General features: G+C 41.2%; 1 protein-coding gene across 6 annotated transcripts in view; it reads right to left on the reverse strand.

Annotated features, from left to right (window-relative positions):
* Positions 1-4202: 4202 nt before the first annotated feature.
* Positions 4203-27607, reverse strand: part of FAT3 (FAT atypical cadherin 3) — a 323469-nt gene continuing 300064 nt past the window's right edge. For 2 of the 6 annotated variants that reach the window (XM_087758042.1, XM_087758039.1), the window contains 6 exons: positions 18478-18631; positions 16046-16701; positions 13792-13905; positions 10012-10071; positions 7362-7397; positions 4203-6901 (listed from right to left, as the gene is read on the reverse strand). In XM_087758042.1, coding sequence (XP_087614168.1) covers positions 6282-6901; positions 7362-7397; positions 10012-10071; positions 13792-13905; positions 16046-16701; positions 18478-18631 — 1640 coding nt within the window. In that variant the 3' untranslated portion in view covers positions 4203-6281. The remainder of the gene's footprint in view (positions 6902-7361; positions 7398-10011; positions 10072-13791; positions 13906-16045; positions 16702-18477; positions 18632-27607) is intronic. The other 4 variants (XM_009470374.2, XM_087758044.1, XM_087758041.1 and 1 more) reach the window with 3 other exon arrangements.

The following is a 27607-nucleotide window of genomic DNA, read 5'->3' on the forward strand; positions in this document are numbered from 1 at the left end:
TTTAATTAGGCAACTGCCTTAGCATACACACACCAGCTAAGCAACTCTTGGCAAGAGAGCTCTGCAGTGCAAGTAGGGGCCCCTACAGAGGAATTGCCATGTAATAATGAAATCAATTTGAAGAGTCCAAAAAAGTAGCATTTTCTGCAATCCTGCACAGAGAGAGGCAATGAAACGCTACATTTCTTGCAGAACTGATGTGTCTTATCTTGTTCCCTCCTTTGAAAGTAGGAGAAAAATCAAGAAATAGTCAACACAGCTGGGCTTTTCTTTTTGTTTACTTGGAAAACTTGTTTTAACCATCAACTTTAGCAAATTTTGGCAGTTACAAACCTGTACACTTTTTTTTTTGTTGTTTTGTTTTTATAGCAAAAGAACACAAGACAATACTGCCAACAGCAATTATGAAGGAACAATTAGTTTTCAGATGAAGGACTATACCCAAAGTGATAAACCTTCCCTTTTGCATAAGGTTGAATTTGTTGTCATTGGAGAAATGACATCTCTTAATACCTACTTGAAATGGCATAAAAATCATATCTCTAGTTTTTTGTGCAAAACCCATTCATTTAAAAAAAGTCAATAAAAACCATCTTCTTAAAAACAGAAAGAAGTTAAACAAAAAGAGCTGAACCCAAAGGAAAGTTACAGTACATTTTGAAATGATTAAAAAGTTTTCAAATCTAAAACTTTTTTGTTTTTTGCTGTTACCTTAAAAGTTTAAACCAACTTGGATGACTCTTTAGAATTACATCAAACAAACAAACAAAAAAAAATAAAGCAACCTGATTGGCATCAAATATCTACAAAAGCCTGGTAATTTGAAACCATTATATACATTATTTTATAAACTTCTTTTTAAACACCAAAACATACATCTTTTACAAACCAGCCTGCTTGCAACAGGTAAAATTTACAAGACAATCTTTTCCGATACAGTGCTTTAAAGAGAACTGCTTTCATTCCTAAACATCTTTGTCACCTCCTGAGAAGCGGCAGTATGGGCTCGTTGCATTATTAAGTAATAGCGATTCAGGTATTCCTATGACAGAAGAATGCTACAGTTCTGACGGCTCCATTCTCTTTCCATAATACAGTTCAAATGCACTCTTAACACTGGTAAAGATTACTTATGGCCTTTGTGTAATATGACATATTTGCAATTATTGCTTTTCATTATTACATAAAGAAATGAATTTAAGTTCATTTCCTCCCCATCCACCCATCCCTTGGATGATGCAGCTAATTTACTAACTGAATGGCCCTTCTGATAATGGAGGTGTTAAATGTCGAGTTTATGAAACACAGGCTAAAAGCCATGGATAATGGGCAATAGTCTAAGTTTCTAAGGCTCAAATCACAGTTTGGTGTATTGAGAGGAACAGAGATGCAAACAGGCAAAAAGCAAAGTTTTACTGCATGGTAAACGATGGTAAACCATCAGAGAATGAACCTGAAGATGTAGCGCTCTCGTTGGAAACCTATGAAACGTCCATTATTACTCAGTGAATAGCTCCAAAAAATACCAACAAAGCACAGATGTACTTTCACTACTGGTTTTAAATAGCTGGGATTCTCCATTATTAAGGATGCTACCGTTTCAAACGAAGATTAGCAGAACTGGTCCAGGGCACCTTCAACTCTCTCTCCCGTGACTACAATTATTATCAGCTATAAGGATACACTATACTGTCCATTTAGCTTTTTCAAGCAGGAGCTCAATGAGGAGTAAAGCTGCGTTCTTAACCATTTGTCCTGTCCAGCCCACATTTCTCTTTACAATGGAATTTATATTGAGCGAAGAGCAACAATTTTTTTGTCATATTCTCAAAGTTTGCCACCTGCCTGGCTCACAGAGACAACAGGCTGCTGCCTCCCCAGTAATCAGCATTTCAGTGGCATGCATTTCCTCACTGTGCTGCACCCAGTCTGAGTTTCTGACTGGAGAGGGTGCTGATACATCAAGGCTAGCACTACTTCAGACTACACTAGGGAACTTAGAAAATGGGAGAAAAAAATTCTGAGGACCAAAATTTAACTTGTCTGTGGGACATGCAGACAGGGAGAGCCTGCTTGAGAGATGGAGCACACAACTTTCTGACTTCAGGAAAACAGTAGCAGTGAGAAGCCTTTGACTCCTTCCAGCCTTGTACTGCAACTATAGGCTAAGGAAACCCATTGGATAATTCAGGATCAAAGATGTCACTGAGCTTTAGGAAGATAGCTTGGCTGTCTGGAAGTCACAGCACTGTAATGCATCTCTGGATTGCAATATCTTCCTGGTTGCCTTCATATGCCGTGCCCTGTAGGAAGGTCCTATAGGAAGGCAACTTTACGGTGGTCTTCCCATGAGGCTATCCATTTGGCCCCATGGGAGGAACGTGATGCTGTGGCTCCTTGGTGTCACCTTTGGCTCTTTGCCCTGCTGTAAGATTACTGGCTCAGGACACCAATCACATCCAGTATCTATGGTTTTGCTGGGGGAGGGTTGCCCTTTTTTTTTTTTAATAGGATGTTTATAATACAAAGGCAAAATAGTTAACATATTTAAGAAAGGTACATAAGCCTTATTTTTCCTTTTGTACAAGGCCACTAATGTGGTATTGGCAGCATAATTATGTTGTCAGTCACTTTAAGGCTCTTTCCATTGCCAGAGTTATCAAAAAGGCTGTCAGTGTGCATAATATTCTCAACTGGATCAAAATGCAGACAACAAGCACCCTGTACTCAGACTCATACACCCTTGGCAAAGTCAGTGGTTTCTGATACAAGCATGTATTTGCATTTTAGTAAGTTGCTTATTTCTTTTGTTGTTTCTTTACAAAAAGCAAAGACTGTCTTGATCCTAAGAGTTGTAATCCACTGATACTCAAAAGTACTTTATTAAGTCTATAAAACCTCTCCCACAGATGATTCCGAAAGAAAATACCGTGTAGTGGAGCCATCTACAGGAATGTGAATTGAAATACAGACACGCAGGATAAGCAGAGATGTGAGGGGAAGCTCTAACAGAACCAGGGACCTAGCAATGACAGCAGCAGCAATATAAAAATCATCATATGGCAGAAAAAGAATTATATATTGGATGGAATAATATGAACACTAATTTTTAAAATAGATTATGAATGTGTTGTTATCTTCAAGGTCAGAAGATTATGGCTTGTCCATGTAGAGCAGTAATTAAAAAGAAAATAAAATGGTTTGGATTAACAAGAGAGATGTTAATATGAAAATTTTACTCCCTAAGAGATATTTCACCTTAAGATCTGCATTCAGGTCTTATCACTATCAAAAAGAGCCAGAACAAAACCAGAAAGGCCACAGAAGTACCAATATTCACAGATGGGCATCTGTCTGAAGATGGATTAGGCCTATTCTATTTGGAGGGGAGAAGATATTGAGGTAAAGAAATCATGAGTGGGACAGAGAAGGCTTAATGGGTGATCCTTGGCACCTTCCCAACAGCACTTTAATAAGTAGGCATTCAGTGAAATGAAATGGCAACAACATCAAAACAGAAGAAGTACTATACATTGTATTTATGCATATTTTACTAGTAAAACTACCAACAAGATATTACTGAGGCAACAAGCTTCATAAGAAACATTGATTTTTTTTTTTTTTTTTTTTTTTTTTTTGTATGGCAATTGCTAGGCTCCCATGGTGTTCTCCCATGTGACACTTTTGATATGTCCTGGTAAAGTTTTGATATCAGTGTCTCAGGCTTACTCAAGAATTTTCACTACAGAAAACAGATGACAAGTACACTTCATAACTATCTGGGGGCTCAAACAGAACTAATTGCATAATGGATAAAAATGTCTCACACCAAAACTGAGTAGAAGCAAACCCCATGTAAAATGCAGCCCGATGCTAAGAGAGTATTACATTCTCAGAAAATCATACCAGCTTTAAAAGTGCAGCTAAATTTGCAGCTTTGTTTTTCAAACTGAGACGTTCCTACTCTTGAAGAGACGTCAATCTAATTGTATCTGCTTTCCTGCAACATACAGTTCATGAACAATGCGAGTCATCCTCTATCTGTGCTTTTAGGCTTGCCAAACCATTTCACAGCTTATTGGCAAATCCCTCAGTTCCTTGCAATCGTGATACAAATTTCCGTCTTTCTTTTCTTCTTGAAAACATGGGGATAATAGCAGGGAAAAGGGGTTGAAACACACCATGAGCACATTCAGAATATATCACTTTTACAGAAGCATGTTTACTTTGAGAAGACCAAGTGACATTCATAAATTCAATGGACAGGAATTATTTGCAGACAAGTACTTGATAATACTTGTATGTGCAGTACGTGGTCTTTCTAGAAGTTCACTCAATTTATTCATGTACCTTTATAATGACATGTTTTCTAGTGAAGAATTGCTGCATGATCCCAAAGAAAATATCTACACCAATCTTTCACAGCTATATAAGCTGTTGGAGGGAAGCAGCAACATAACATACCTACACGGAGAATTTTAGAAATCCTGTTTTATTAAAAGTGTTACAAGCTGCAATTATTTAAATTACATTCAATTAATAATTTCTTTTTGTTGGGGGCAATTTGTGAATAAACACTTCTTGTATGTCAAGAAATGGCCCACAACTTAATTTTGAGTGAAACTCAAGTCAGTCAAGAACATGTTGCCCTGGAATACAACTACTGAAACTATTCAGTTAAGATGTTTGACCATGAGACGGGACATGGAAAGCAGCAGAGGAAACCTGTTAATGAATCTGTTCATCTATAACAATGATTTATGTATTCAATAGCTTTTCAGAATGACTGAATTATGCCATGGAAGGAATGGATGAAACCCCAGCAGTAATGCAGACTGGAGACTCACATTCACTGTGTAAGGTGTACAGATGCTGTAAAATGCAGTGGCAAAAACATTCTCATAGCACCGAGCAACAGGGATGTATAATCTGCTTTAATACATTGCGTGAAAATCCTGTGTTTCCATATTGCTCTTAGCTGCTCACACCAAATCAGTGTGAAAGGCCATTTACTCCAATCAGGCTGAGGGAAGCATAAAAGCATACTGATGCCGTGGTTTTCCTCATCCCACAACAATATTCTGAAGTCTGCAAACAACCTTTGGAAGTCCTCAAATCCTATGAAATCACACATCCAGCGGAAAATCTAGGGCCAGATCTTTGGCCGCAGCCCATCCATGCAGTTCCACTGACTAAGTCAGTTTACAGCAGCTGAGAACTCATCCCGTAAACTCTAAGGATCGACATTTGCCAAATGACGTTAAGCTAACGATTTGAGGTTACAGCAGTGTTATATACAACTTAATTGCAACTAATTTTATTGCAATAATTGTAGCACAATGACTGCTGTTAAAGAGGCGATTGCCGAAGCAAGCAATTTCAAAGAAATCAGCAGCGCTTTGTAGGTAGTTAGGTTTCCCGATGTTTTCAGATACATGTTCACATTGCATACAGAAGCCAAGGGAGGATGCGCATACACAGCTGGGGCAAAACTGGGCCACTACTGAGCCAAACTCTGACATTTCTAGAAGTCCTCATGGGTGAAGTCATGCACACACATCTGACATCAGGCTTTAAAAAATGGCAACCAAAGTAGGCCAATTTGGAGTAGATATACGCTGTATATATGTTGCTCTATATGCACACAAAGTAGAATGAAGTGCTATGTAACAAACAAAAGTATAGATAAATATTTATGGACAAATGACTGGTTGCTTGTCTTTGATAGGTCAATTTGTAAATGCCATCTGACATGTTGTACACAGCAGCCTCAGCGATCAATTGCTTCCACTCTTTCGCTGACATGAAATTTCATGCAACAGTGCATCTTGGAATGATCCATACCAGTTCCTTAATACTGTGGGGAGATCATAACACTGTAACACTTTTAATAATACAATACAAAAAAAAAAAAGAACTTTGGAGGAGAGAAAGAAATTATTTAGCAATTGTTGTTTCCCCCTGCCTCAAAAGCTGAGTTTTACTCTTGGTAATAAATAGAAGGTACATACTCTCCAGATTGTCTGTAACAATTTTGTGATGTGTAATACTTAACACAATTGGTCTCTTCGTGTCTGCACATACAGTATCATTTCTGAACAAGTTAATAATGGATTATACTGTATTTTTGCCTTGCCCAATATATATAGATACACCTTCAGCAAAATTTCTTCTCAATATTTATACTATTGATTGGACCAAATGACCAAAAAAAAAAAAAAAGAGGAGAAGGAGGAAGAAGAAGAAGAAGAAGAAGAAGAAGAGGAAGAGGGGAGCTTCCTTTACACTTGTGTCTGATGCTGAGTCTCCACAAATGGAATGTGAACTTTTTCTAGGTTGAGTTCCTCCACGCTTTCATAGTCACTCATGGCTACTTCGGAGTCATCAAAGCCGCAGCTGGCTGAGACATCAGAGGAGGAGGCATCTAGAGAGTTGTGCAAGGATAAGGGCATCTTACCTGCACTAACGTTTTCTGTGTTCTGGCTTGGGCCAACAGCAAAAGTACTAAATTCGTTCCCAGTCTGAGACGCTGTGGTGTCCGTCTCATTGGGGAACTGGTGAGGAGGGAGATATTGGCTAGGGTGGAAGTGCGGCCGTCGCCTGCGATCGGGGCTGAGTGTACTTGCCATTGAGACCGGCTGCGAGGGTGGGAGGGTTTCATATTGGTCCGGATAATCCTCTGGAAGAGGAGGTGGTAACTGGTCCTGGCTTAAAAACTCCTCTTCGTGAGGGGGAGGGTAGTCACTGTCAATGTCGTAGCCACCAAGGTAGTAATCTGTTTCCAGCTCTCTGGTACTGCCATGATGAGCCGAGCCTCCATCTGCCGTCTCAAAGTTGGGCACTTCCTCAATGTCGGACAAGCGAGCACTTGGCATCCAGTCAGAGGTATCCCAATGATACGCTGCAGCAGGAAAGAGAACCACAATGCTCTGTTAGGATGGAGCCACTAATGAAAACAAAGTGTCCTGCATGCACTCGCCTCTTAGTCCTCATAGCACGTTCAGATCACAGCATGCGCCACAGGCCATCGACACAGGTCAGTCATGCTCTGACCAGAGGGGCAGGGAAGGAGAACAATGTTGTATTATGATGCTAATGCAAACAAGCAAAGAAACAAAATACGGCCACTCTCAGGCATTCTGCTTTTTAGGATGCTACGAGGTTGTGCAAGCAAATCTGATTGACTGAAAACTGGATCCTGAAATAAAAAAAGTGGCTGGCCATTCTCATGCAGCATTTGAACCCAACAGAATTCAAACAAAAGAGGACACGTGAAGCAGTTCAAGAAAAAAACAGATCAAGTCGGTGCCCTGCCCACCCCAGCCCAGTCCAACAGGCAGAAAGCGTCTCAGAAAAATCACCTCTGTTGTAGTTCTGTCCTTGATCCATAACAGACACTGTCAGATACAAAGTGAAAAGTAAAAACTGGTAACTCAGAGCTTGTTACCAGCATAGTATTACACGTGAAAATACAAAACTGCATGCAAATTTCTAAAGTACAGTTGCCTCGGTGTCGTTTTAATAGGATTTTTAATTGTTCTTTATTTTAGCGTACGAGATAAGCTTGCCCAGTCAAATGCAGACATACATAAAGAAATGATTATGTCGTGTATTATATTCCTTTTCTATCATATCTTAATTATTTACCCTCACTGAACAGATATGGAATTACATTAGAGATGGAATTCTTAATACAAAAAGGGCTATCCACCATCTCTACGGTTTATAATTGCAAAGTACATTTCTCTCTCACTTGTTCACTTTGAAACAGAAAAATAAGAATCTACCATTCTCAGGGCCGGTTCAAACAAATCTGGGCCCACCTGGGCTCAGATACCATGGTGATGGGCACGGTATAAGAACCTGAATAGAATAGAATACAAAGCCATTTAATGGGGCCATCAGCTACAATGCCCCGCAACCCCATACCCACCTCCCACCTGCACTGCCATGCTAGCCGGTGGGGAGAGAGGCATTCCAGTATGGAGAGGGTGCAGGGGTCGGGGAGAGAGCAAGGAAAGAGGTTTTATGTGAGACAAGAGCGGGGAATAAGCTGCAGCGTTTTCTAGATGAGATGCTCTTGTTCAGCCACGTTATTGGGCTTCATGCAAGAAGTCACTGGGCAAGGTTTCTGGACTGCATTGCTGAAGGAGGTCTGGCCAGATAAATAGACCTTTATGGCATTACAGTACTAAACCTCTGGGGCTCAGCCACAGATGAGGGCAGAGAAGACTGTTCTCCAGGCCTCCATCTATTAACACCACTCTTGCCCTTGCTTATCACCACATGGCATATGTGGTGATGGCGATTTCTTTGTTAGCTCATTAGCCAGACAGTAGCTTTCTACCTGTCCTGTGTTAGCCTGGGGTGAGGAGGGTTGAGGCTACTGCAGTTTTAGTAGCAGTGTCTGAACCGGCCCTAACCACTCTTCTTCTTCACTTCTCTCTTTTTTGTAAAGCGGATTTTGCTGTCTTTCGGTCAGTGTAATGACATTGCACCCAAGATGCGTCAGGTCCCTCTCAGCTGTATGGTTTCAGGATCCAGGAGAACCTCACTAATTTGCTGACTCGCACAACCCTCAGCAGCTCCCTGGGGAAGCAGCCCCGTCCTCCTGCGGCTCCGCAGCAGCGATTCTGCCTGCCATGCACCGGGAGCTCCGGTGCAGCTAACAATTCACTGCTTTCACCAGCTCCACTGCAGACCATCCAAGGGTCATAAGTCTCATATAAGGAACTGGGAAGTGGGCAAAGCGTTTTCAGTGACAGCCTCTTGAAACTGCTGCCAGACTTGCTTTTTCTGACCTGTAAAGCATGATGGGAAGCCAATGTACTTGCTTAAAATTTCCTTTACGAAGGCAAGTCTATTTACAGTGTCTGTGCTTTCTTTTCAAGGTTATTTTTTTATCTTTTGAGTGGAACTTTCTTTTTCAATTAACATTGGCTAGTTCATTTTATTTGATGGTGAGAAGAATGGCACTCTTACACTTCAGGAAATCAGTAAATATACTGTAGACAAATATTCAAGTGCTATCACTACCTAGGAGTAAAAGTGCTTTTCAAAGTTACTATGACACTGGCTCAAGAAAAAGATCAGTCATTTCATGAAAATAATTTACTTGATCATCTTTAAGCATTATGCAGACTGGATTAGCTGAAGTCTGCAATACCTGGCTTAAATTTGCTAAAGACAAATGAAATTTTGGACTTGTGCATAACTTGAGCTGATGTTGAGCTGACACTTTCCCAAGGATAAGATAAATGTTGCATACATAAATAAAAGTAATGTTTATCTATGATACATCACATTTCCTCAGTGCTTTACAGAAGAGGAATATCGTGATATTCCTGTTTTACAGGTAGGGAAACCAGTTCACTTGTAACATGATGTGCCTGAGGTTACCCAGGAGGTCAGTGGCAGAGCTGAGTCCTTGGACCCAACTGCAATGCTTTATTCAATGGGAACATCAGTCCCAGGGGAAAGGCAGTGGCAGGCAGGCTGCCTTGCTATGTGGCATCCATGGAGTTGTGTCTACATGTCTTCTGTCTGACACTGTGTTACCTGAGAGAAACCAGCCACCTGCCTACCACCACTTTGCTCCTCTCCACGTGGTCCCTTTGGAGTGCACAGCCCAGCTTTACTGCAGCCTGGGATACTTTACAGCCTTCCTGTGTCTTCTCCTGTTTCCCAGCCTCCGCAGCCATGATTATCTCAATGATTGGGCTCCATTATCAACCTAATCCTATTCTCTCTGAAGGCAATGGGAAGAAGCAAGCAAAAACATTGACTTGAACAGAAGAGGATGAAGGCCTTGACACCTTTTCTACCATCTCCATTCCATTGTGGTATTTCATTCTGGCGTTCTTGTGTTTGCTGGTGAACATGCTGATCTGTAAATCCCCATCCCTGCCACTGGTTTGCTGGTCAGCGTAGATTAGTGAGGTTCTGCTGGAATGTTTCACAATGAAAACAGGAAGCATTGTTGCATAACAAGAAAGAAAAAAATTTAAATACCTTCATTTTCTATAGTGTCAACTACATTGTTGACAAGCTGTATGACAGTCACTATGGAAGCTTGCAGGGGAGGGAAAGCAGAAAATAAAGGGAGGGGAAGGACAGCTTCAGGTTAGTATTTAAAACACACATCATATGTTATCACAATAAATTCTCTCAAACAGAGAGAACTGACATTGAAAAAAAAAACGGCTGCCGACCAATGCATGATTTATGCAGTGTGTTGCAGGACATTTCATTTCAGATAATCCCATACATTTTCAGAGTGGTGATAAATTCCAAACCAGCATTTCCGGAAAGGCATATCGGATGATGTGTGTCACCTCATAAATTCAAGCAGACTGACCAGCTGATTCAATTAACCAAAGCAGTATCTTGTCTACCTGACACTAATTTCTAATTCATTCGTGCTTAAAGGTCTCCAGAGATGGTGCCATGTGCTCCAAGGGATCATTATCTTTTAGACCATCACACCATCTGAAATGGTGCTAAGCTCAACCTATTTCCTAAGAGGAACGTTTTACTTATTTACTGTTTGTGCCGTGCCATGTAATACCTCTGGGACATTAAGCAAGACTGCTATAATTAGGAGGACACATCCAAGTAGGTTTGGTTCAAATTTTGATCTGTGTTTGACAGAATATTTTCACAAATGCATTGTGTGTTCTCTGCAGGTGTTTTACCAAAACATACTTTTCCCTTGATATAGTTAATATAGACTGCACAATTGTTTAACATGGAGACCAACAGGCCTACAATGTGTGGTCCTCTGGATGATCTGCATTTTGGACCAAGTAACACCTCTGCCTTTGAGGACCTGAAATAAAACCCACTAAAATGAGAGGGGAAGCTCTGGTTCAGTGGGTACTGGATCCATCCCTTTTCCTTTGTCTTTAATTATGAGAAAGACAGCAGGCTTTGGAGCAGGCTAAGAAAGGGACCAGAAATGTTGGGCAAGACATACTTTTTTGTTTCACACAGCCAATAGTCTTAGAGGTCACAAGAAACATGTTAACAGTAATAGTGCCATTCAAATATATGTTGATTATTTTGACGTCTTTATTAAATTTGGGGCATGGGATCAAGGGTCTCATCCAATTTCCTCAGTCCTTGTGAAGGCTTTGCAAAAAGAGCCTTTGAGAAGAACAAAGAAACCATGTTCTACGTCTATGTTGAGCATGTTTATGTCATTAACAGCATTAGTAGGGGTGGAAGGGAGACTTTTATTGGCTAATGCATAATAAACATTATGGAAAAATAAGTGACTCCATGTAATTAGCTGCTGTGTGGCTGTGAAAAGAGGTGGAGGGCAGCCATACAGGAGAACAACTGAGAGTGAAGAACAGAAGGTCAAAAATCAGGGCCAGCACAGTCTTCGTTGCAACTAAGGGCTCTGCTGGGTGCTAAGCAGAGCATGTTCACAGAAGGGAGGGAAACTTCTACCCCGGGCACCTCAGTGCAAGGCCACACCCAAATCCAGCATTGCTTGGCGGTAGAACATTGGTGTCTTCAACAGCAGTTCCTTGCACTTCCCAGTAAAACCACCCATTGGCCTGCAGTGAAACAGTAACCTAAAAATACACTTTTGTCACCCACCCCCACCCCCCGCCCTGTTCAAAATAGCTTACCATGGAAACCTGTAACTTGCCTTTGAAATGACTTCTCAAAATGTTATTGCTGAAAGTGGGCAACTTTTTTTTTTTTTTTTAAATTTGTGGCTAATAAAAATTTTTGCTTTTTGAGCACAAAAAATACTGCTAACTACTCTCAGCAAGACAAGGGGAGCTGAGCAATTTAAATTCAGTAGAAATAAGGTGGAAAAAATAAAAGCAGGCTCAAAATCACACCCAAAAAGAGTCTGCATGGTGAGACAACCCTTATTCGACCCAGCAAGAGAAGGCTCCAAGAGGAGCCTCCAAGTGGAGAGGGTGAGTGGAGGCTGCCTGCACTGATACAAACTGAACAGCGTAGGGCTGTTCACAACTCCAGCAGGATGCGTCTCAGTGCTTCTCAGGTGCAAAACAGGTTTCCCCAGTCGGAAGTGATTGACCAGTTTCACAAGACAGTGTCGGCACAGTCATTTGTACAGCAGCATGACACAAGCCTGTCCCCACTGCTAGCCATGTGAGCACCTGGCAGCATTGCTCTCGGCTTTGGAGGAAGGAATTTGGAGACAGAGCAGCCCGTCCTGTCTCCCCAGAGAGCGTGGATGCTGAATTGCATTTGTTGCAGTTTCACTGACAACATTTTAACCTTTGTACGGATGCAAAGCACAGAGAATTAAAATGACAGGAAGGGGAAGGATTTATGACTTCAAGAGGGATATCCATTAGCCCCTACGTACATGTATATGAGCATGTATATGCTTACTTATGCCTGTATTTATATTTTCAGCTCTTTTACTGCAAAACCTCCCTACTGCTGCAAGAAAACCAGACCGTGCAATCTTGCATTGACCTCTGCAAAACGACTCAGATGATTTAAGTTCCTTCCCTAATTCTCCCTGAAGATATGGATTTGTTTAGACCCTGAACTAGAATTGTTATCTCTAAAGGCCATATTTTAAATACAGCTTTCACAAAAAATGAGCGGGCACAGAAGGTCCAATCCAGCTTCAGTGGGTACCGTATCACTGGTTGAATGGGAGCAGGATCAGATGCTTGAAAAGCCTAATTAGAATTTGTGTGATATAAAAAGTAATCACATACAACAAATGACCACCTGAATAATTATTCTAAAGGTAATTATAATATAAATATATACTATTAAAATGATAATAATTCTAATAATTATTCTAAAAAACACAAAAGTTTTTTTTTAGAGGTGCAGGGGCAGAAAAGCACTGAGAAGCTTGACAAAAATACTCATGTTGCTTCAGCCACAACTGAACCAGAAGGAATTGCAAGTGCACTTCTCTTTAAGTGCTTTTTTCAACATTTAGGAGTACCTAGGGAAGAGCTGCATGACATGACTGAGGAACTGAGTCTCCAGACAGTTCATTAACGGGCTGCTGAGGAAACTAAGTGCAACTTCTTTGTGCTGATCTTTTTCTGTGTATCTGAATGAGGCTTCTCTGACATCCATCATCCCTCCCTGGCAGAAACATCTTGCCTTTTCTCAGACCCACCGCTCCACATACATGGGCCATAGGAATAAAGGTTTGCTCTGACTTTGTAGGCCTCTTTCAGGCTGTGTATGGCTCTGCCCATGTCACCCACTGAGATAATGATGTAGGACATGAGAGCAGGCAATGAACATGCACCGAGCAAGAACTTAATGGTGCTCTATTGTTTGCTGAGCTGTGATTGCCAGGGAGAGGCCAAGCCACCAGGGACCGGCTCATCCGCTCATTGTTGTTGCTGAGCACCAGCAGAGTTTTGCTGGGACCATGAATGAGAGCTGGCAAACGGCACACAAGTTCCCTTTAATTTGACTGATGAAACATGAAAGTCACCTTCTTCCAAGAGGGAAAATGATATAAATTCTACAGTTTCACTTGCAACCTACTAGTCAACTTATACCTTGGCAACGTGACTCTGCTGTATCACACCTCTAATTCACTGTAAAGCTTGGTACTGATACAACAGCTCCAAGCATCAAGATTTTAATTACGTTCCTATAATTTAAAAAATGGACACAAAATGAGTGTTTGAACAGGACTTTCAGACTTCTAGCATCATTAAAGGGTTTTCTATATGTCATCTAAATGTTTTCAATAATATGAGAAAGAGAGGTAAATAGCTTTGTCCCCAGCATAATAAAGATAAAACCATTTCTTACCATTATCATCACCAGAATCAGACTGGAAGGAGCTGAGGGACTGTACTTCAGAGTTGCTGCCTTTATTACTTCCTGCAAAACAGGTCACTTCTTCAGTGTCATCAACACCTTTACCTTCATTGACAGCAAAAACAAAGCAAAATGGTACTCTCTAGATATGCACATTTGTCTATTTATACCACAGAGCCATTTAAATCCTGCCAAAAAGTAGCCTTCTAGTATTTTTGCCAGAATAATATTATTTCCTTCAGACAGAGGAAACGACCTATTGGTCAAGAAGGCAGCTGATGAAGATACCTAGACTTCTGAAGTGTTTGAAGCCCAAAGAGTCTTTCCAGTGGCTGACACCACTGTAATCAAGGAGGAAACATCTATATTCAGTATCACCTTTTTAGATGACAGGTAGTCTCAGCAGCAAAGAAAATGATAACTTAAAAAACGTGGTATAAACATCTTATACAAGAGATTACAGTTACATTTATCTTTACTGTTCATCTCCTAATATGAGAGCCTCATTAAAGGCTCATTCAATGCTCAAGAAAGTTATTGTGCATCTTTCTATTCATATCAGTGGCCCTTGGATCAGATTTTAATGGCTCTACTGCTGACATATAATAGATTATGCTTCAATTTACATTGCTTTTCATCAGGGATATTCAATCTTGACAACTCTTCTAAACTCAACAGTTTAGAAATGTAACTGCAGCCTATGGTATAAATTCTCATGTAATTAAACACACATGAATAAACACATTCAAAAATACATTGTATGAGTGATAATAAGGAACACAAAAAGTTATCCCCCATGGTAAGCACCGAGATAGATACTTGAGCTAATTATGAATGAACGAGCTCAGGTGCTGCAAACACGTAAGTACAGCTCTTCACCTGCTAGCTGTAGATATTTCTACCCAGCATGGGGCACCTCCATACAGTAAGGGCTGATCTGCTCCTGCTGAGAAGCAGGGTATGTAGTAGATAGAGCGAGTGCTGCAGTAACGAAGCTGCACTGGTTTCCACTCCTTGACAGCTGAGGTCCATCTCCATGGCATGGCCTCATGCTGTGCAGAAATTCATACAGATACCAGCAGCATCTGTGGCACAAACACTCAAGAGAATACAGAACAGAGGACGTATGGGGGCTGGCATGCTGATGCTTTCAATCAGCAAAACTATATTTAATGGTTAAAAAGGTCAGCCACAACATAACTGTGAAATACAGCCCAAAGAAATGAAAATTTTTTCCTGTTTTTCACTAGAAGAGCTTAGCCAATGTGCTGCCTTAGATGAAAATGCGCAGGTCAGGGCACAGGTATGAGGCAGTGCCTCTCTTTTCCTTAGTTCCTATTGCCTAAAACTATGGGATTATGGAATTTTCTGGATCATGGAGTTTTATTTGACAGTTTTGGTTTTGGCCATGTTGCAGTGCGGTTGAAGATGCATTAAGGAAAGTTACTAAAAAGAGAAAACATCATAAAAAACCCTAGATGTTTGCTAAAGCAAACATCTCCCAATCCATATGACATGTTCTGACTTGCAAGGACAGACAACGTAGGGCCATAACTCTGTCCCAGCAAACTCGTATTTCCTGCTATGACAGAATATGTGAAGTTTGCTGCATCTCCAGCAATTTGTTCAGGAATGGAGGGGGCACTGTGTTATCAGTGCACAAATAGGGTAAGTGTGGGGATCAAAAATTCTGTAATCACTCTGATACTGAATGCATATGGGAATGAGTGGACTGAAAAGGTGATGCTATAAGTAGTGTATGATTTTCTGCTTCATTTCATAGACACTGGATGTAGAGAATATTAGTTCATTTGTCCCTGTTGCAAAACACAATTGCTTCTTGCAGAAGGTTTAAATGTTTTTAACTCCCTTGGGAGACAAACTGCCAAAACCTAGCAGAGTTGATATTTGAGAATTCTGCCCCAAATTATTTTTTCCAATAGAAAGATGATTGCATTGTATCACTCAAAGAACTAACGCTCAGAGCACTTACTCATATGTGCTTTCTGAACAAGTGAAATAAACGCATTTACTCATACCTAATGCACAGAAGTAGAAGTCTTGTACGCCTAGTTTAATTATAACCTTTCAAAATTAAACCAAATCACTTCTTGGAGAAATGTAACAATTGTAAGTGTATAAGGTTGGAGCATTAAGAGTACCTGTGCCACAGTATCTGCTGCACCTTGAAGGCAACCTTTACCGATGGTAAGGAAGAGCAAGAGCAGCAAGCAGCACTACTTACTTTCTGTCCCAGCATCCCACGTGCTCTTCCTGATGGAGTCGCAGTCAGAACGACAGGGAGACACAGCAGGCAAGTTTGGAGCTACGCTGCACACCACCACCCCCCGCCTGGCCGTCAGTATTCGAGGGGACTCAGGATGAAACGTGGTCATCTCCTGGTGCTCCACGCCAAGCCCATCCACTATCTTGTCCAGGTTATTCCTTGAGTCACTCTGGAAGCACGGGGTATAGGCCATTGGCCTCACCGGGACCTGTGGAGGTCCAACCTCTTGATAGATATTTCTGCCATCTCCGCTATTCCTGATGTTCTTGAACTGGATGCCGTTGCTCTTGTTGAGCAGGGCAGCAGTAGCCGGATCCTGTACAAGCGTGATGTTGTTGCGGGAATAGTTCTTCCTGAATACTTTCTTACGAAAGATGATAAAGAGGATGATCAACACAAATATGACAAACAGGACCACAGCTATTCCTATCAGCTCCTCCTTGCCAACGTATGAATGCCCAGCTTGTATATTGGGAACCACCACGGGGCGGAGACCACAATATTGCCCCACATAGCCAGGGGTGCAGTTACACAGAAATGAACCAAATACGTTGACACAGGAGCCACCATTTTCACATTCTTCTCTTTCGCACTCGTTGATGTCTTCTTCGCACCTTAAAAGAAGAAAAGGAGAGTTTGGAGTTTGGAGAACACCTAGCAAACAGCCCAGCTTGTACATGCCGACTTATCTTGTCAAAATGGTACCATTACAGTTAACACTTTGCTGGTGCTTGGCAAATGATCTTATTATTATCATATTATTTAATGGTATTTAATTTTTTCTACAGATATTCCATGGCTTTTTAAGACAATAAAATGGAAACATCAGGAAGGAAATAAGAGTTTAAAGCATATGATAGGAAAAAAGGCTCTTTGACCCTAATGAGGCTCACTGAATGTAATAGCGAATCTCAGCCTTTTTTGTATTGTTTTTGGACCATCCCATGGGATTCAATACAGAATATCAGGAGGATTCAAGGAGAAAATAGTTGAGAAAAAATATAGTAAAAAAATCAGAGTACTTATTTAGGAGGAGGATATACTGATGGTGTAAAATCATAGAATCATAGGATCATAGAATGCTTTGGGTTGGAAGGGACCTTAAAGATCATCTGGTTCCAACACCCCTGCATTGAGCACTTCCAGGGATGGGGCATCCACAGCTTCTCTGGGCAACCTGTTCCAGTGCCTCACCACCCTCATGGTGAAGAACTTCTTCCTTATATCCAATCTAAATCTACCCTCCTTCAGTCTAAAGCCATTACCCTTTGTCCTATCACTACATGCCCTTGTAAAAAGTCCCTCTCCAGCTTTCTTGTAGGCCCCCGTCAGGTACTGGAAGGCTGCTATAAAGTCTCCCTGGAGCGTTCTCTTCTCCAGGCTGAACGACCCCAACTCTCTCATCCTGTCCTCATAGGAGAGGTGCTCCAGCCCTCTGATCATCTTTGTGGCCCTCCTCTGGACCTGCTCCAGCAGGTCCATGTCCTTCTTATGTTGGGGGCCCCAGAGCTGAAGGCAGTACTCCCAGTGGGGCCTCATGAGAGCAGAGCAGAGGGGCAGAATCACCTCCCTCGACCTGCTGGCCACGCTGCTTTTGATGCAGTCCAGGATACGGTTGGCTTTCTGCGCTGTGAGCACACATTGCTGGGTCACGTTGAGTTTCTCATCAACCAACACCCCCAAGTCCTTCTCCTCAGTGCTGCTTTCAATCCATTCTCTGCCCAGTCTGTATTTGTGCTTGGGATTGCCCCAACCCATGTGCAATAAAAATTATTTAGGGCTTGAGATAAAATGAGCAAATATTAGAGAAACAGGGGAAAAAAAAGAATAGGAACCTTAAGGAGAGAAGAGAATTGGAAAGAAGAGGTGATCAAGAAAAAGGCAGAACAAAAAGTACAAACAGTAGACAAACCAGATGAGAAAAAAGCATGTTGATGGGTAGGTCAGGGGATTTCCTGTTTCTACACCAAGTAGATCAAGGTTGAGATTTTAAAAAATGTATGCAATAAATTAGGCTTTTATGTCAGGGCTAAGGTGACTAAATAATTGATCCATTTTTCAAAAAAAAAGACAACATAGCAGCTTCCACAGGCTTTATGGGATTGCTCAAAAAGCCTCTAACACTTACATGTGCATATCTTGGTGAAAACTGGAGATAACATCCTGAAACAATAATTTAGGAGGCCAGGTTCAGAAAAGCATTTCTGAACAGCCAAGCCTCATGGATTTCTCAGCTATCATTAGCTTAGACTTGCAATAAGCACTAAGTTTTGGGTTATTTTTTGCTAGGTGAATTTTTTGCTAGCTTTTGGGTACAAAATGCCTGATCAAAAAGCCCACCATCACTGAACTGAAAAGCTCCTGTTGCCCACTTGGAGAGGGTCACTTACGTTACTCCCGTCAGGCCATTTTTGCAGTTGCAGATGAAAGCGTTGCCGATGGGATCACATGAGCCTCCATTCCGGCAGGGATTTGGGAAGCAGGCTGTGATCTCCGACTCACAATTCCTTCCTGTAAACTGGGAGAGGCAATTGCACTGGTAGCCTGTGAGGTGAGGGACACAGAGAAATAAATCAGAAGCCTACCACTGTATCTGTCTAGAAGCAAGGTGATCCATTTGGCTACTTTACTCCAAAAAATATATTGTACTGTGGGGGAAAGGGGGTGTTTCTACTCATTCTGGTATGTCTGTGTGTTCTACACTAATGCCAGTCGAGAGCTTTTTTATCTGAGATGTCTGGACAACTGGAGCTCATGTCTACAACCAGGGATCAGAGGAATTGCTGCAGCCCAGACCATCCTGATCGTTATGATTCAGATAAGCACAAATGTCATCCATGAACAACTTTGGTCACAAGAAATATTCTAGATCAAGGATGCATCTCCCAATATTTTTGAAAATACAGCCCATATTTGCCAATAGCGGCAGCCCACACTCCTTTAGGGGCTTCACTAAAGAACAAATACATGAGCTGAGAGCTTTTCCACATCTGCCTTTCACAAGAACAACACAGTAAGGATGTGACAGTGATAAAACACTTGATAGTGATACTTACTACTTCCATAAAGTGCATCATCCAGGCATGAACTATAAACTTCATAACACCAGCTGACCGGCGCAACGCCAGCCCTAATCAGAGCTGATTATGTGCAGTGTGTGCTCTTAAGAGACTGATTAATCACTGGCTGCAATACATTAGACACAACTCCACTCAAGTGGAGGGGGACCCTGTAGGGGATCAAAGTCCTACTTCCACATTTCTTGTTGACAGAGGAGCAACATCAGAGTCAAACCCAGTTCTTAAAACCATCAGTTCACTCTGCCAAGTATCAAACAACCACCTCTTTTTTTTTTTTCCTCTCCTTGCGATTTCATATGGCACAATGCCATTAATAAAATCTTATATTTAACATCATAAAGAAATCCAGCGAGACAATGTGTCTCTTCATATTGTGAACTGGATATTGAAATCTGAGTGCTTTTTCATTCGAAAAGAGCAAGGAACATGTAGGTTGTGAAAGCCATTGATGGCTAAGGCAGTCCCTGGGATGGAAGGACTCCTAGATTAGAGATATTGAACTAACAAAATTTTCCTGGACATCTGTAAAAAACCTTTGGCTGATTTTTAAAAAAACTACTTACACAATCCAAATGCCCTAAATGGATGTGTGGGCAAGGTTCAAGCTCCAGTTATGGGGTTCACATACTTACTGAATATAGCATATTAAGTAACTGGAACAAGGAACCTCCCTGTCATAAATACTGCTGGAGTTAGAGCTGAAATGGTTGAAAGCAACTCAATTCAGTGTCAAGATTACTGGAGATCAAGCTGATGTAGCTGAAATATCATCCCTCAGTGGTGAGCTTTTGTGCTGGTTTTGGCTGAGATATACAGTTAATTTTCTTCATAGTAGCTAGTATGAGGCTATGTTTTGGATTTGTGCTGAAAACTGTTAATAACACAGGCATGTTTTTGTTATTGCTAAGCAGTGCTTACACAGAGTCAAGGTCTTTTCTGCTTCTCACCCCATCCCCCCAACTGGGGGTGCACAAGGAGCTGGGAGAGGACACAGCTGGGACAGCTGACCCCAGCTGACCAAAGGGCTATCCCACACCATATGACGTCATGCTCAGCACAGAAAGCTGGGGGAGGAAGAAGGAAGGGGGGACATTCAGAGTGATGGCGTTTGTCTTCCCAAGTAACCGTTACGTGTGATGGAGCCCTGCTTTCCTGGATATGGCTGAACACCTGCCTGCTGATGGGAAGTAGTGAATGAACTCCTTGTTCTGCATGGCTTTTGCTTTACCTATTATTAAACTGTCTTTATCTCAACCCACAAGCTTTCTCACTTTTACTCTTCCGATACTCTCCCTCCCATCCCACTGTGACGGGAGTGAGCGAGTGACTGTGTGGTGCTTAGTTGCTGGCTGAGGTTAAACCACATCAGCTTTTTAAATATATTTTTTTAAAATTTCTATATCTATACACCTGAAAAAAAAAACAACAACAACAAAAAAAAAACAAACAAAAAAACGTACTTTAAAAGCCACTGTTCTAGGAAACAAGGCAGGAATTTCCAGCACAGTTATAAGAAAAGAATTTCATGGACTCAATATGGAAAAGCCCAGTGGAGGCACGAGGCAAAAGGAATTCTGCATTAAGACTCACACATCTTTTATGTCCTATCCAGTTCAATTTGCCTTGTTCAGTTACTCTAATTGAATTCTTTCATGAGGACAGGCTTTAGCCAACAAACTTGGAACTAGGCTTGCTGGCGCATTCAGTCAAGAGTCCAGTCCTAAGTAATTGAAGATAAATGAAATAGATACTCAAATAATCATGCTGTTTCGTTGTCCTGCTACAAGAAGGGAGATAGAAGCACTGCTGTTTTCAAGGTTGCAAAGTTAAGAAGAGAAATTATTTGACTTTGGGGATTCCTAGAAAGCATGTTTGGTCAGCATCAGCAAGACGGGATTATTTTTTGGTGTCTTATACATATCTCACTCAGAGAACGTGAACAACTTTCTGAACCTGTAGAGATTTGGGTCTGAAGAATTACAACAGTGTGACTGCACCAGGCATTGCATTTTGATGCCATCCCTATGGAAGAGTTATTGTTAGTTGGCAAAGTAGCTGTTCTAGAAATAGTGTAGGTAGAAATCATAGCATGAATAAATAAGTCTGTTTCAGTGCTTCATTTTATGATTGAACAGTGACATCTATAGTTCAAAAATTTACTGTAATGTTTTATCTATTTTTTATGGTGTCAATGAGTTTAAGAGAAATGAAAATGTTCTATTCAAATATAAAACATTTTATTCATAAACAAATCTGTTGCCTTATATAATAGCAGAATATATATGTTCTTCTATTTGTTTTCTAATATTGTAAACCTACAAAACTTTAAAGTGACTTTAAAAGCCAGCTTTCTGTACGTAAGTGACTAGTTGCCAATCATTTGTAAGACAAAGCCTTTGAATTACTTTCTTTTCATGTCTTGTGTTTGTTTTAGCTGATTAAGTTCTGGGTTCTCACTCTGTAACATATTCTGTTACATTTATTCACTGCTGAAGACTTGCGAAATTTTGATTTGGTAAAAAAAAAAAAATAATATCCTTTTACCACTAAGTATAAAAGAAACATGGATTTATTCATTATTATTATTGCCTGTTGTTTATATTAAAGATGCACCAACTTCAATTATTATTTTATACTAAGAGGTGATGAAACCGAATGCTCCAGATGGGTTAGAGCTCTATTGAGAAACGTATGAACAAGACCAAAATGAAAAGTCTGCTTCTGAAAGTCTACATTTTTGACTGAATTTGACTTAATGATGGTGGAACAGTCAGATATTGGAAGACTGAAGTATTCAGCATAGATGCTAAGTCTAGGGATCAAAGTTAGAAATAAAAAAGGCAATAAGACAGGATTAAATGACAATATTTATCACTGATTTTCCTCCCGTTGGAAGTACTGCCAACTCTGAGCCACTGGCAAAAGACACAGAACTTTCCTGTGACACACATGCTCAGAGCTGCAAAGCATTCACCCGGGAGGTCTCCAACACAGCAAAGCATATGTTGAAATTCATGAAGTAGGGAAGTGAAGAGCTGATACAATGGCTCAGTACACAGCAAATATCAACTTGGCCAGCAGACTTGCCAGACCTTTTATGCTTCTCCAAACTTCTCAGCAGAGGCTGTAATTTTGCCCACTACTGCACATTGTAGCCACAAAATGCAATAGTAAAGAAAACCCTTTTGTTCAGGAGTGCATCTTGGGTCTAACAAAGAATTTTTATTACACTTTTAATTTAATATCCTGGTAATGTATCATGCATTTCTTCCCACCTGTTTAGCACATGAATAATAAGCAAACTTCCCACATCCGAGGACAACACAGCTGAAGAAAAGGCTAAATGCCCTGTCCTCTCACCAGGGGATGGATAAACCCTTTCAAGCAATCTAGGGCTTGCTCCTGTTTACAATGAAGGCACTGGAAGTCTTGGAAATTCATCAACATTTAAGATCATGCAGTCCATCTGAGTTCCCTCCAACAGATACAAATACCTCATTTTGCACACTGATGCTGGGAAATGTTGATCTGCATTCTCCAAGGCAGCAAATTTTGTGATGTCACCACTGTACTGCTTCTGAGGGAAACAGTGGAAAAAGACAGGAAGCTCTGGTAAACACATCTGCAATGTTGCTGGGGTGGGACCACAACACTCTTAGCATGTGTGACAGTAGCTTGTACCAACAGCTGACCTAAGAGCAACAACAAGCTATGAGCAACGATATAGCCCTTTTAGGCTGTATCTACATTAGCAAGCCCTGCAGAGCAACAGCAGGTGGGTCTGTGGAGCAAAAAAGTTGGTGCTGAGGATCCAGCACCCTCAGTGCACACATTTCAGGGCCTTAGGATCACATTAGCTGCGCTCCTGGTGCATGTCTTCCAGCTCAGCACTGTCCAGAGAGAAGCCTGGTCTTGCCCTTCGAGACCTCACCTCTCCACAACAGGAATTAAAGGACAGCAAGACAGGATTATCAGAAGATTCACATCAAAGCTCATTCCTGATCTAAAACATTTATTTAGACATAGCCCTCTCCTGCCTAAACATAGTCTTGGTCTTCGGTTGTTTTATAAGGCTTCTGTCATGCTCCTCCACTAATCTGAGTCCCCCCTATGTAGCTGAGTCTCACCTTCTCACTTTGACTCCAACAGCTTCTCTTCCTGCATTGTTGGCATGTCTCTTTCCAGAGGAAAAGGGATTTTTCAGCCCAGACCTTACCGAAGAGCAACATGCTGTAAGTGAGGACACCACACAGGCTTCCTGACTATACCTATGTTTGCTTGGCCCTTAATAAGCAGAGACAGTGGCAAAAGGCAGGCACGGTGCCATCAGCAGATGGGATGCTGTTATGAAGCAAGCGTCTCCATTGGTAGCATTCCCAGCCTGAGCATCTGAATGTCTGTCTATCCTCAGGTTTACTTGGCTTTATTAAAGAGGATGCTCCGAACTGCTGCCAGTTCTTCTTTTGAACATGTGTATGCTCCTGTTTCTATCTATCACGTGCAAGAAGTGCTGGCTTTTATCTGTTACATGCTTTGGCTTTTGCATTTGATCTCCCCATGTAGCTTCTTTCCCTGTCGTGGAGCTAGACCTGACAAATTCAATGTTCTTGGCCCTGCTCACATAGCGTTTCATCGCAAGTTAACTGATGAAGAACTGAAGGTGAAGAGGACCTCTCCCAGCATTTGTATTTTGGTATACTTATAGACATACCAGACCACCTTCAAGAACTGTGTGTTCTTCAGCCATACATATTCTTGTGACTTCAGATTTAACTTACCTGTCTTCAAACACATGATTACCTCTTGCCACTAGTTTGTATGAAAATGAACCTCCGTCTTTGTTAAACTGGTGCTTCCTATGAAAGGATTGGTGTGTATGTGCTTTGAAACTGGGAATTTATATCCAGCTGTCTAAAAGCATAGCTATAAAAAAGATTACACACACACACACACACACACACACACCAGTTTATAAAATGCTTTTAAAAATTAACTGATATGCATTTGGTATGCTTACATTACAGCATGCTGGTTTGTTTGTGTGTGTGAAAAAGTGAGATTGAGAACATACGTAAGACCAGGTCAGTTCATGACTATGGTATTAATACACCCATTTTTCCCTAATGTCGTTCTTATGAACTACCTAATCCTCAAAAACACCCCTGTGTAAATGTTGCCAACATGTATTAAAACCACGACCTAAGTGCCAGGTTGCATTTTTCCCCTCTCTTTGGATTTTAACTCTGTTCATAAAAAAATTAAAAAAGAAAAAATGAGGACAGGGGAAAGCAATGACTTTCTGTCCTCACACTCTGCCCACAGTCCTTGACTCAGTAGATATTTCTGCTCAAATGCTTCGTGTTCAAATAAAATTTCCTACTCATATAAGCCATTTACTTCAATCAAAGCCAGATGTATATAGGACTGATCAAATTAAAAGGAAGTAACTATACTTATAATTGCAGGCTTTACAAGCACGCGGTTTCTCTCTGTGGTTGAAAAGCTTGGCGCAGTGTTTGGATTTGATTACAGTAAAGCTTTCTATTGCTGTGATTGCTCATGTTGTTATTCATGCAGATAAACATACATTTACTATTGGCAGACCTGGTAACGCCACTCTATTATTAAGGTTGTGTGACATTTCCCATTTTAAGACCTGATATTCAGCAGCTTATAGCTTAACCACACTTTAAACACTTGGTTGAATTTTCTTGGGAAATTTCAGTCCAAAGAGCCAAGCTGTTTCTGAAAGTCATGCTGTTTGTCAGGTTTCAAAATGCTAACAACTTTCTTTAAAAATAGCTTCGCTGACCTGTATTTATGGGTAGGGGCTGAAAAGTCTGGAAGAATGTGGCCTGTATTTCAGGGCTGTGGTTTCCAGTGTCTCCAAGAAAATTGTCCTAAAGCTGTATATAGCTCTCAGGAGTCTCCTGAGCTGTCAGACCTGGTGAATGTTTGTCCCCCTTTCCCAGCCCTTTTTAAGCATGCACGGGATCTCCCTGCGGGGTCCCTGGACACACAGTACCCTCTCTCTAACTGTCGACAATGCAGGCATACAGTGCTGCTATGGGACTTGATTCGGACCCGTGGGAACACATCAGTGCAAGCAGAGGTTCATGCCATGGTTGCTTTTAGCTGGCCCAAAAAACAGATTTTGAAAGCAGAGAGTTTTTTCTGTGCTCTCAGTGATGTCTCAGAGCATCTGAGCTACCCATACATTTTCCTGTAGGCTGATTCACATCTTGTCCTCCTGTTCAATATGCAGAGGTCAGACAGAAAGAGTCAGAATGGGTCAACTAGCCCTGTGCCAACTCAGGGCAATTTCAGGGCAATACCTTTGCAATCAGTCCCAAGCTCTGTGCAGCCCATGCACAGCACTGTCCCCGAGTCAGGAGCTTCGAAGTTGCTGTGAATTTACCCATACGAACCCTAACAGCAGCAGTGCGGACACAATCCTAGTGCATGCAAAGCATCGCTTTAGCAATTCCCCAAACAGGGCCATAATATTACCCTATTCCCATAACCGCAGGATGAAGTAGAAGGAAATCAGAGGCAGCTTTTTATTAACGGTGAACAGAGAAGTAGGCATTTCTATTGAAAGGAAGTTCTCACGACAGGAACACTATTATCGAGGTTTGTGTTTTAGATGATCAATTTATGCAAATCACATGCAAATTAGACACGGCCCCTTTGATTTCTGGCATGTAGCCAGCAACTCTTTCATGTTATAATGCTGGGTAACCTCTGCTTGACTGTTTTCTTTTAAAGTTAGCTATAAATCTGAGCTTTCTTTTTCTCTCTCTTAATTTCCTTGTAAAGCACAGTAGGGTTTTTGTAAGAAAAAGGATGTTAACAGTATATGAAATCTGCTCTGTAAAATTCAAATTAGAGGATTTATTTATTAAAACAAATCCTATCATTATGCCAAATACTCTCTGTTTAGGAAAAGGAACATTATTCTCCAGAAACTTTAATAGGAGGATAAAATCATACAAAATTAGTCAAGAGATGCTGATGCTACTGAATGCCCTGGGATTAGGAAAAGGACCTTTGCACAGTATATCTTTGAATGCTTCCTCTCACCAAAAGAGAAAAAAGCTGTCATTTTCTTTCTTAAGATAAAAAATGAAGAGTTATTACTTTTTTTTTCTATTTTAAATGAAACTCAGCTGCTAACATCTATGTCAGCGAATACAATGGCCAATGATTCTTAAATGCACGTTGCAATTTGTGGTTCCGCAACCTGCATTTGTAATGCTGTTGGGCTCTTCGCTCTACTGAATTTAATTACATGGCCTTTTTGCATATGGAGGACACTAACAACAGAATCGCTTTGCTTGGTGGAAACAAAAATGCCTGTGCCTTCTCCTTGTGGGCTGGGCTGCAGAACCACCGATGTATGGTCAGGGCCCATTGTGCTGGAATTATGGCTTTATAACAATCCTTTATTTACATACACTGCTGAGGCAGCCGAAACAGCAAACAGATTTTTTAACGGCAGGCAGCCGAAACATCCCCGCAGGGCACGTGCCCCCTCGCCGAGGCAGGAACGCAGGCAAGTTAAATCAGTTCCGTGACTGCTTTCCAGCAGCGAATTATGTTGACATGAAAAAAGTGCATGCCATTCCAGTAATAAAATGGGTCTAATCTTCAGTGCCGCCTGTTTCTCCCCCGCCCCACTGCTCCCCTCAGTTTGAATTGGCATGCACATGGCGCTGGGAAAAAAAGAATTACTGTAAAGCGTTTCATTAGAAAGGTTTCAATTTACTCATCACGAGATTGCTGAGCAATACTGTAAATAGACTCAAATAATATCAATAGAAGGAGCTGTTCTCGTACTTCCTAGGATGCTAGCTTGGCAAGTGGTTAACCTCATTTATTAAGTATGGAGTCTGAATCAAAGCCATGTTACGTACATGTACATATTACAGCAGTATTTCCTAGGGATTTAAATAATCTTGCTTAGCAATTCTTTCAGTGGCTGCAGCATCTGTCTGCCTCAGAATGATTTTCTTTTGCCCTTGATGTGCAGCACTCCTTTTCTTTCCTTCCCTTGGTAAATAGAGACCCTTAACAACACAGACAAGCAGCATTTGTCCTCGTGCTACACATCACATGCTGGCTTGCCAGTTCTACGTTTCAATCCTCCCAACTGTCCTCCCATCTCCTTCCACCGACAGCAAAGCTGATAGCATCCCTGGTGCACCCTTTGCCTTGGCATAGAAGAGGTGGATGAATCAAAGCCAAGGATCCAGAGGAGGTGCTCGCTGAGATATCTCAGCATCAGAAAATCCACATTTTCAGGGAACACTCTATAAGGGCACGGTTATCCAAATGAGAAACTTCTGTCTGACAGTCAGTTTCAGCCTTGAAAACTAAATTGTTCTAAAGTTTAGGAAGTTCCTGAAGTTTAGAAAAATCTACTTGGGGGAGGGTGATC

This window comes from Nipponia nippon, unplaced genomic scaffold (assembly GCF_047370975.1).
Source record: "Nipponia nippon isolate SJK-2023a ecotype South Korea unplaced genomic scaffold, ASM4737097v1 scaffold_2, whole genome shotgun sequence".
Classification (NCBI taxonomy): domain Eukaryota; kingdom Metazoa; phylum Chordata; class Aves; order Pelecaniformes; family Threskiornithidae; genus Nipponia; species Nipponia nippon.